At 35.0% G+C, this 12246-nt stretch overlaps 1 protein-coding gene across 1 annotated transcript; it reads left to right on the forward strand.

Moving 5' to 3' along the window:
* Window positions 4318-4680, forward strand: LOC104783793. The gene has a single exon (XM_010508901.1). The coding sequence runs from the start codon at window positions 4318-4320 to the stop codon at window positions 4678-4680; it is 363 nt and encodes a 120-aa protein (XP_010507203.1).

Raw genomic sequence — 12246 nt, forward strand, 5'->3', positions numbered from 1 at the left:
ACAATCTTCTTCGACTCTTTTTGGCTTTGTGATGCCAGAAACGTCTTCCAAAGGCTAGGAACACCACGACAGACACTCAAAAACATGCAGTCAAGCAATAAAGAACAAAAATCACACAAAACAAACATCTGATCGCTTAGATCAGCCATATGTCATGTACTCACTTTTGAAAATGACGAATCTAATTCTAAAATCCATAAAAATATCCTCCTAGCAAGCTCCTCTCACGTCCTCAGGCTTAGATCTTTACTTCCATGAACATATCTTTCAGAAACATACAAGGAAATTAACCGGAACTCATAGGAAAAAATTTCTAAAACTTTTAAAGATATTTGAACGAAAAGTAGTTGAAATCCTACAAAAACGTCGAATTTCCACTTAAATACTCGAACCCTAAAGTTACCAAAACACAAAATGCATCAACCCGTACATTTCACTTAAATTTTCCTACAAAAGTGTACTTTGCGTCAACCGATACAACTTTGTATCGATTGATGCACATTGAAAAACCAGGATTCTGATTCACATCATATTACAATAATTAACTATAGACTGTGTCATTGATCGGGCTTTTTCCATAGTGGATCCCATTCATATAATAGGCAGCTGTCATTTTGTCGCTTGAGATTCGGGATATCTCCTAAATACTTCGTATTGGCAATTCTACGCCACTACTGTTTTGTTTACCTGTTGAGTAATTTATAACAAAGTTAATATAATACTATTTAGAGGACAATTTTTCTTTTAATTATAAAAGAGGTTATAGACAATAGAATACTACATAATTTGCATGTTGTTTTGATTCCTAAAACGCTATTATGTTTTCCATCAGGCTGTTGAGTTGGCCGTCTATTATTTTTTTGTAGATCATCTATTTCTCTTTCCTTTTCATCTTATTGTTTTTTTCACCGTTATGTGAATGGGAGAGAAACGAGTATGAGAGAGAAGCTATAATGATATCTTATTTTAGGAGCAAGTATATCGATAGTTAGATCAATTTTTGCTATAATGACTTCTTAGTCTTCTTTCTTAGCTCTAATCCGATTAAAAATAAATAAAAAATGACAATAATACTAAGAAGAGCCTCTTAATTAAGACGTTTAAGAATTTTTAAGAAGCCTCGACGCGCTCAGAAATGGTTGGGTGTAATTTTAAATATATATAAAAAAATTGTATTTATTTTTTTTTCCTTCTCTCGCGACGGAAATAGCGAAATTGATTGAGATTTTCCTATAATCGATTCGAATGGTTTCGGAGACCAGAAAATTGGAGCCTTTCCTTCACCAAATCGGAGATGTTCAATCATCAATCTCTTTCTCATGGTAAATTTGTTTTTAATTTTGTATCAATTTTTGTTTAGTAAAGATTTAGAAATCAGGGTTCTTTGATTTTCAGAAATTAACTTCTTCTTCGGCTAGAAACCCAATTTTTTGGATCACATTTGAAATTGATTAAGGGTTGGATGTTGATGCACTTGGGTGTCTCAAACTCATCAATATGGATTGTGTTGTGTTGTGTTGTGTTGTATTGTGTTGGGGTGAGATTTGTTTCAAACTTAGGTTGTCTCCTTCTGATAAGGGAGTCTCTTCAAACGTGCCAACTTATACAAGTATAATCACTGGATGACATTTGCAATATGTTTGCAAGACATAACAATCAAATACTGAGACTAGGGATATTAATATGGGTCAGCAAACCCGTTTATTAGATGGGTATGTTGAATTAAAATGAGCCTATTTATACCCATTAATAGGAAAAAATTAAATGGGTTTCCCATTTAGTCCTACTAATTATATGAGGTTTATCATAAATAAATGGGTACCAATCTAGACTCATTTATATTGATATTTTTATTAAATATTTATCATATAAAATTATATTTTTCTGCCAAAATTTTGAAATCATATTTTCCGCCAAAAACGCAAAATTATATTTTATTAAAACTGTGTTTCTCTCCAAACCGTGTTTTCCCACGAAAACCGTAAACGTTTTTCCCGCCAAAACCTTTAAAACATGTTTTTCCACCAAAACCGTAAAAAAATGCGTTTTCCCGTTAAAACCGCAAAAACGTGCTTTCCACGAAAACCATAAAAAATGAGTTTTCCCACCAAAAAAACAAAATAGTCTTTTTGTCAAAATTTGTTTTCTCAAATCCGTGTTTTCCCGCAAAAAAATACAAATTGTCTTTTGTTACCAAAATGTTTTACGGCCAAAATTACATAGCCACAAATTGCACATTAACACCAAAATTATATAAAATAAGTTTAATAAGTTATATGGAGAAATGTATGTTTAAATGGGTATGGTTAAATGGATTTATATTTCGATGGGGTGGGCTTAAATGAGATGGGTTTAAATGAGGTGGATTTACCCATTTTAACATCCCTAATTAACTGAGACATATTGTAAATTTTAGGACAATTAGTATTGTTCTTATTATTTTTTCTCGGTGTCTGATCTTTATGATCTAGAATTGCTTTTCACCATTCTTTTCCTATTCAATTAATTAGGGCGTTTAATAGGGGAGGAATAAAATTGTTCGTGAAATCATTGAGTCGAATTTGCTTCTTCTTTACTTGTCCGCTGAGTCAATAAGAAGGTATAGCTAAGTCTCTAGGTTCCTCCAAAGGCATCTGTGGAGATGGTGATGACGAAGTAAAACCCAAGACCATTTATGGTTTATGGTATGAAGATGCACATTTGTTAACTGTCCTGTGTTGCTTAAGTTCTCCCGGCTCACTTTCTCATATGGCGTGTTGGGTTTTTTTCTTTACAGAGGTTTCTTTTGGTTGCTTGCCATGCATGATCTCACTTTGATGGTTGCTGCAGTATCGTCTTTAGCACTTGGGATAAAAAAAAAAGGTTTGTTTCAACAGATATATCTTGAATAAAATGAATATTATCTAGATAAGTTATTTGACATTGCTCATGGGATTTTATTTGCTGACAGGGAGGCATAAAGGTAATGATCGATTTGGTTTGATGATTTATCCAGAAATTTAGTGAAATATACAATTTGTGGTAATTGTTGCTCTCGTCCTTTGAGGTCACTCTATCCGTTTTACATTGTGTGGTACTCCATATTTAGACACATTTTTTTAGATTAGACAACAACCTGCATATCATGTCCTGCAATATTTTTGGTGATAAAGATCTTTAGTTTTGAGATTGGGCGGGTTTTATTGTGAACAATGATGTGATGTGAGAGAATAACAAGTGATTGTTTGTCCACCAGGGAAGTAGTTCGATGGTGTGGCCAATTGCTCCATTTCTTCCGGAAGCCGAACTTCACGCACTGTCGTTCACTGTCCCGTTCTGATTTCAACCAAGCTGGTCGAGAGAGTGTATAACATGACCAACATATAGTCTTTTTTCCTATGTATGTTAGATAGCCTTAAGACTAAAAACTCAGCATTATATATGTGATTCTTTGCAGATATGCTGGTTATATAGTAAATCATTATTATGTGAATAATATATATCTGCTGGTAGATGATATCATAGTATTCCTTAGGAAAAAAAGTTGTTTAAACATTTAAACTAATTGTTTAAATTTTTTTTTTTCAAAACTAAAACCCCCACTTAGAGTTTACCATTGGAGGAATATAATTTTAATTAACAAACAAAAAGTTCTTATTTTATAAAAGTGCACTTTTTAATACTAAAAAAATAAGAGCTCCAAAATACAAACCTCCCAATAAAGATGCTCTTAGTTTTACTGATTTTTAGTTTTCTGCCAATTAATATTTTTAATTAGATGACTAATTATCTTTGGTTACCTTAATGATTTTATCTTTGTTTTTTGTACTATTTTTAATAGCATTTTATTGTAAGTTTTTGCAAATTCTAATGTTAGTTTCATATTTGTACTTCTCAATTAATATAATAAGATATGTGTTATTAAGTTTAGTTTTAAAAAAAGAATTAAAAATAAGGTTACATGCTAGGCTCGAAACTGCAAAGTCAAATATTCTAATAACTTTTCTGTAACCACTGGACATACAAATCTATTATTATTAAGTTTAGTTATTGTAGTCAAACGAAAAATATTTTTTTTACCGTATATTACCGTATATATATAGTAATATATATATGTACATGATTTTCAAATTTCTTGCACCCTTTCTCAGAAAGGTATAAGATATATATCAATATGGGACGAATATTATATCCATGTACTAAGATGTAATAGAAAAAAAAATATATATCAGATTCTACCCAAACAAACAACCATACAAAATTATAAATACACAGTGACAATTTTTTATATTTCCGATAAACACAAAGTTATACAAAAACTAAACAACAAGCGGAATCATGCAAAGAATGTGGGCGACGATCATGTTTGCTTTGATAGTTGTACTATCAATATCTATACAATCAAAGGGTAACGAACGAAATGATACTGTCGGTGCTCCATCGTCTGCAGTACTAGCACCTCAATCAGAGGATGGATTATTACCTAATGGTCCTAATCCTCTGTCTTGTTTGGCTGACGTAAAAACAATTCCGGGCTGTGTAAAAGCAGTGACGCACTTCAAACTTATAACTGTCACAAAGAACTGTTGTGTCATCCTACTAAATGTTCCGGAGGATTGTTTCGGATATATATTTCCTATTCCTCTCATCTATCGTATTCTGCTCAAGATTGCCTGCAAAATATTAGGTCACATTCCATAAGATTTTTGTATTCTTTACTAATAAAGGGTTTGAATAAATTTCATAAGCTGATTTATAAACAAGTCAATGAAAATATGATTGATGAAATATATCTACATATATATATATATATTAATCTTTATGATGATAACATATATAATTCATGGACAAAAATTTATAAGTTGTGGTTGACAGATCTATGATTTATTTGTAGCTCTTTATCTTTACATATCGACATAGTGATATGATCATAAGACCATCCCAGAAAATCCTTGAGTTTTGTTCAATACGAACGAAGTCAAATATCAATTCTTCCAGCCAAACGAATATTTGGGATACATTTTTACCTCATCTAGAGCATATTTCGAAGTGGAATCAATCCAATTAGAGTTCAGATGAAGGAGTTATTCATTTTACAAATCAGGTGAACTCATGGTTACGCGATTTGGACCTCCGAGCATTAAACGGAGGATTACGACCAATCCAGAAAGACTCAAGCTATGAACCAAACTGTTCTGGAATCTTGATCCATCCTAGAATCACTGAGAATTGGAATATCATTCAAATCAGTTTATATTTGAAAGATATGAATATTTCAATTCAGTGGATCTGTCCCAGTTCTAGTTTCGCGTATGAGCCAAAGATCGTGTTACACAGACCAACTCAAAAACTATTTCGATATGAAATCAGTTGGAGGATGTCAATGGATCTCTTATGCTTCTAACAAGTTGGATAACAGAAGATTTGGCATAGGGAATACAAGGTTACGCCTCATTTTCCAAAGGAGATCAATCTAGTTCTACACTTCAAAGAGTTTTAGGTCCAATTGGTTTAGGAGCTTCCAGAATTATGTATGGTAACCAAAAGTGTTTTCTACTAAACCCAAGGTGAAGAAATGATATAGCCCATGTTTTTTTTCATCAGCAAATTGGATCAAGGAGTCAAAGCGATATAAGAGCTTTTGGCCAAAGAGAACATGAAAAATTATATTTGAGATGTTGTCTATCAAGTCCAGCCTACTTTGAGCCTCATTCAAATCCAAAAAAGCCCAAAATAATCACTTTATATTGTGGTCAAAGAGTAATGAAGAAAATAGAGTTCAAGAGTCACCTTGGAAAGGGAAAATTTCGAGAGTTGGATCTTCATTCAACTTAATATCTTTATTGTCTTCTAGTTTCAAGAAAATTAATACTTGGACTTCTTACCAAGTCTCTTATATCTTTATAAACTCATGTTAGAGGAATGAAATAAATAACCAACTTTTTATCAAAACCTTTTCTTTTGTGAGAGTGATTCTCTTATGTTCTTTGTGAACAAAACCGACTACTTAGTGTGATTCCAACAGTCAACAAAACTGATCTTCTTGGTGCGAGGCTAAGAGATCCGATCTACTTGGTGCATGATCGAATTAGATGGGATTTCTTGGAAGATACCTTGTATGCAGCAGGTCTTCCAGAGAATTGGATCAAGTGGATAATGAGGTGTGTATCAGGTCCCTCAATGCATATCTTATGGAATAGAGAGAAGACAGAAGCTTTTCGGCCGGAGAGGGGGCTTAGGCAGGGGGATCCCCTATCCCCATACTTATTTGTTCTATGTTTGGAGAGGTTGTGTCACCAGATTGAGCAGTCTATTGATGCTAAGGCCTGGAAACCAATATCACTATCTAGAGGCGGCCCTAAGTTATCACATGTTTGTTTTGTCGACGATCTTATTTTGTTTGCTGAAGTGTCAATTGCATAGATTAAGGTTTTTCGAGGAGTTCTGGAGAAGTTTTGCACGGCTGTCTGGTTGGAAGGATCGTGTTTTGAGTCTAGCGGGGCTGATTAATTTGACTAAAACAGTTTTAGGATCTATCCCTGTTCATACTATGAGCTCCATCATGCTGCCTAAATCAACCATGAATGCTTTGGACAAGGTCTCTCAAACGTTTGTATGGGGAGGTAGTTCAGAGAAGAAGAAACAACACCTAGTATCTTGGAAGAAGCTCTGTTTACTAAAGAGTGATGGAGGGTTGGGTTTTAGATCTGCACAAACGATGAATAAGGCTACGATATCTAAGATTGGTGGGAGAATCCTGCAAAATGATTATAGTCTGTGGAGTACAGTGGTGCTCAGTAACTATAAGGTGGGGTTTTGTCAGTCCCGTGGTTGGATTGTAGTGAAGAGCAGTTGGTCTTCAACTTGGCGGAGTATAGATTTGGGGCTTTGAGAGGTGGTTTTACCAAGTTTGAGTTGGATTCTAGGAGATGGTCTTTCCATTAAATTTTGGCAAGATCATTGGTTGGGGACAGGTCCAGTAATTGATGAGGTTATTCAGGATGTCCTGGTACTGGATCTGGAGTTGCGGGTGAGGGATTTTTGGATTGATGGTGTAGGTTGGAACTGGACACGTTTAACGTTGTTGCTCCCACAACAGACACATCTGTGTCTTGCAGCCATTGGGGTTAACACCTTTATTGGCACGAAAGATAGAGTCACCTGACGAGAGTGAGTCCGAATGGAGTGTTCTCTGTTCAGTTCGCTCATTACTCTCTCATCAAGGAGTCCATACCCAGGCCGAATATGACTTCTTAGTTTCAGAGGGTTTAGAAGGTTGCGGTGCCATAGAGGGTGAGGGTCTTTCTCTGGTTGGTCGCACATGGAGTGATTATGACAAATGTGGAATGCTGCAGACGTCACCTGAGTGATTCAGGAGTTTGTCAGGCTTGTAAGGGAGGAGAGGAGACTACTCTTCACGTTTTACGCGACTGTCAAGCCATGTCTGGTGTTTTGACTCGGCTGGTCTCAGCCAGTAGGTGAGAAGTTTTCTTTCACCAGACGTTACTTGAGTGGATCTTTGGGAATTTGAGCTTCAGTACAGGGACGGAAGGAACACCTTGGGCTACCATGTTTGCAATGGCAGTATGGTGGGCATGGAATACATTAATGAAAATAACTTTACAGTAATAACACTAATTATCATTCAATGGACCTTAACTTATTGCTATTTTCTTTAATACGACGATTCAATTTAGAATTGTCAAAAACAATCTCTAAAAATATATTATTTTTTTCTTTTCTTTTTTGTGAATGGGAGAGGCTTAGATCTCTCTTATTTTATGAAAAATATGAAATTACAAATGGACATATCGGGGGTACGAGACCCCTCCTCGCACATCATCGTTTAAAACAGAAATAATTGAAACAGAGCAAGAATCAAACAATTGCATACCAAGCGGTCTAGAGAATGCATAGTTTGTCAACCCCTCCGCAAGATATTTCACTTCCATATACACATGAAAAACACAGATTAGCTAGTCCTTCGAGATAAAGTCATGGCACAAGCGTATCAGGGGGACAATGGGTGCGTATCAGCAATACCCTTGTCAAAGATACCTACAATAACCTCCGAATCCACTTCGAGCACCAATCGAGGGATTTGTCGTGCCCAAGAAAAATAAAGCTCAAAATAGACTCCCCACAATTCAGCCAAAGTCGTCGAGCAACAACCAATATTGATGGAGAAACCAAAAAGCCATCTCCCTTTTCTATCCCGTAGCACTCCAACCGCTGTAGCAGGCCTCGGGTTTCCATGGGAGGCCCCATCTGTATTGTATTTAACCCACCCCTCCTGCGGAGGTTCCCATGCAATCTGTTTCACCACCCGTGAGTAATTCCCATGCCCTCCTCTCTCGATAGAAAGTGCTAAACATACCTCTTTCGCCTTATCCTTGATGAACTGCACCCTATCCCAGCATTTACCAGACTCACCAAAGACATTTATATTGTGTAAGGGATTTTTTCAATATAATTAACTAGTTACTATCCCGCGGAAAACCGCGGGCTCAACTTTTTTATGAAAATTTGTAATAATTTATCTTGTTATTATGTTATTTATAATGGGTTGTGATTAAAAATTTGTTGCGTATATGATAATTTTTGTATTTTAAAATGTTTATTGAAAACCTGTCAATAAAACATTTGCATGTAATGAATAAAATTATTTAAACATTTGTGAAATTTTTGCTATAGTTGTGAAGTAAGTAAAAAAATTATAACTAACATGTAAAAAAAAAATATCTGTTAGTTTTTTTTTAAGTATAAATTAGTTTTGATTCTAACAGATTTTTTTTTACTTTTCTACAATTTATTTTATTTGATGTTTCCCCTATTTTCGTTTTTTCAATTGAAAATATCTATTTATTTAATTAATTAATCTTAATTAAGTTTTTCTAATGGCAATTGAATGTAATTTTTTATACAAGATTAGTTTTATATTTGTACTTCCCAATTAATATAGTAGAACGTGAGAATAACTATTTTAAGCATTGATTTATATGTAGTGAATAAACATAGATTGCTTTTTTCAAAAAAAAAAAGTACAAAAGAGCAGTATAGTTATTATTTATACTATGAAAACTATTGTTTTTTCGGATGAGAAACAAACTATACAAACACTAAACAGCAAGCAGAGGTATGCAAAGTATGTTAGCTTTGATTATCTTGCTATCGATATTCATACAAACAGAAGGAAATACGTGTCTGCACGACGTGAAAACAATTTCAGATTGTGTAAAAGCAGTGTTTCACTTCCGATTTAAAGAGGTTAGAAAGACGTGTTGCGCTATCTTACTCACGGTTCCCGATGATTGTTTCCTATTCCTTATGTCTATCATGCACTTCTTAGAGCATACACAGCAGTCATTTTTGGTGAGTATCAAAACAATAAAAAATATAAAAATAATATAAAGTTGAGGAAAAAAAGAGATAGAACGTCTCTGTCCAGACTTTTACAGACCCTCTGAGACCTCTTTCTCGCTACCTGTCATAACCTGTCATAAGCTGATTGGTTGATTTTTTAAAAACAAACAAAATTTAAATTAAATAATATTATTATATCTAAAATGTTTTTGGAGAACCTATTTTTACAGAATGACCAATGTGTATGCTCTTAGTGCTATTTGCAAAATAACTCAGTCATTATTGATAAGATTTTTGCATATTTTATTTAATCAGTTTCAACAATCTTGACTACTAATATCAAAATTTATGTAATTTATGGGTTAATTTAAAAGATGACTTGTGGATAGAAATTTTTATATCAATAATGGCTATACAACGCATGATTTATAATTTTAAATTTTTCTACAATATCATTTTTTTTGCCAACCAAACATTAATTAAAAAAATACTTCAAGTTTAATTGACCAAACCGGAGGAAATAAGTTTATAAAACAAATTATAGAAGTAAGATATTTTGAGGTTCTAGCAAGGCAATCCGCCTTCAAATTTGACGCACGTGGAATCTTGGACAATGAGAAAGCAGGAAAGAACCCTTGAGCAAACTAAAATCATCCAGCAGGTTGGAGAATGCCGGCCGATCTTCAGAGGAGTGCACCATCGCAACCAGCTCTGCACAGTCCATCTCCAAACTCTGGCAAGTCAGATCTCCAGAGATAATACACTCCATAGCCCACAACAAAGCTTCTAGCTCCGAATAAAGGGGGGAAGGACTCCGTCAAAGACACTTTTCTCCCAATAATAAGGTCTGATTCTCACTATTACAGCACCACCATCCCAAACCTGAGTTTACATCTGAAGCTTTCCAAGAACCATCAATCTAGCAGCGAATCGATTGATGGTTCTAGCAAGGCAATCTAGCAGCGAATCGAATCGATTGATCGTGGGCAACCAAAGCTGAAGAAGAAGCAAACGAAATCTCCGCGAAGGAAAATGCCTATTCCCATAATAACTTGTTACATAGGGCTTGATCAATAATATCTGATGGCTCTACCTCTATTCCATGGAAAACTTTTTTGTTCTTGTCTTTCAAAACGACCATACAATCTTTACACAATTTGTCACATGCGACCTAGTGAAGCCCCATAGCATTATTATTAGAGTTCCATCAAAAGTTTGATATAGCGCTCGTTATTTTAGAGTCAACTCATGTGGAAGTTTAAAGCAAGACATAACATGGGTTTGGGGTGCCAAAGCAACTGATTTAATCAGAATTTCTTTCCCCCCTTTCATCAAATATTTGAGAGACCAACCATTCACCCGATCATCAAGTCTATCACTGACATAACTAAAAACCTTGGATCAAGACCCCTCTAGACTTTCTGGGATCCCCAGATAAGAGCCCATACCCCCTTCTTTTGATATACCAATGATTGGTTTTATCAGTTCTTTAGTCTGATTTGAAACTTTCTTCCCAAACATAATAGAAGATTTATCAAAATCCACCTCTTGTCCTGAGGCTTTCCCATAGTCCCTGATAATTTGCATAGAAGTTTTACATTCATCCTTCTTAGCTTTACATAAGAAAAGACTGTCATCCGCAAACAATAGATAGGAAATAGCCGGACAATCACGAGCCAAAGTAATACCTGTTATTTTTTCTTCTCGTTCAACCTTCTTAATATTTGCAATCAAAATCTCAATACAAAAGATAAACAAATACGGTGACAAGGGATCCTCTTGACGTAAACCCCGCTCCGGAAGAATAGAACCCTGAAGATGACCTTTAAAAAGTATTTGATAAGAAACCAAGCTTACACACCACATTACTTACTAATAAAAGGGGTTATTTGAAGCTCGTCAGACCATCCACATGAGATTTTTAAAACTCATTTTTAGATTGCCACGTGGCAAAGACAAAAACTCTATTCTAAAAAATCTATAATCACATTATTATTGCCTAAACATGTCGTTTCTTCTTCCTCGTATTTTTCTTAATCATCGAACTATAATGCTTAATTATCATTCATCGTCCCTGGAGTTAACAATCCACTTTAAAGAATCACTTAATCTCCCCATCAGTTAATCTAACTCTCTTTTTCAATGCTACCAATCCGACTGTCCATCCGATCAACGGCGGCTAGATTTTGTCTCTACCAAAACGAACCGTCGCCACCAGTGGCCCATCAATAGTTTTCCAAATTCCGTCGCCACCAGAGCCGTCAATGGTTTTCCAATTGTTGTGTAAAAACATAGAGAAACTGATCGAAGAAAGGGGCATACTCATGCAAAACTAAAATAATAAATCGATAAGCAAGCTAGCGGAACGAAGAAGGTGATAGAGATCAGAGATGTCCATGTCCAATTCCTCCATGTAAGTAACGTAATATCCGACAAAAAAAAAAGTCATGACTTCTTCTTCGTCTTCTATGTTTGCAATTGGTATATAGCTCTCTTAAATGGCCACAAGAACAAGATCATGAAGCTTTGGTAATTACAATACATATATGCACTTCAGCACTTGCTCTCCTCTTCTCAACGATTGCCACTGAACTAATGGATGGTGAGTGTGTCTCTCCTGATCGTTTTCTGCTTCATATATATATATATATATATTGGTTTTGTTTTCGCAGGAGATTGAATGGGGAGTGGGTCTACGGTTTGAGTTAGCCGGAGCTGTAGTCCCTTGAAGTTCAGTTAAAGCAGAGCTTCCTGAACGTGGAACACCAAATAGATAAGGTAAATATTTAAAAAAAAACCATTTTATGTGACACTGACACCCATGCATTATAATTGATTAGGTTTGTAATGTTTTTGGCTATTACAGGCGGAAGATGAGTTGCTAGCCAAGCAGGTAAGAGACTT

The sequence above is a fragment of the Camelina sativa genome, chromosome 4, assembly GCF_000633955.1.
Source record: "Camelina sativa cultivar DH55 chromosome 4, Cs, whole genome shotgun sequence".
Lineage (NCBI taxonomy): Eukaryota > Viridiplantae > Streptophyta > Magnoliopsida > Brassicales > Brassicaceae > Camelina > Camelina sativa.

What these genes read in the sequence shown, in the direction of transcription:
- LOC104783793 (XM_010508901.1), top strand. Translation starts at nt 4,318, where the DNA reads ATGCAAAGAATGTGGGCGACGATCATGTTTGCTTTGATAGTTGTACTA.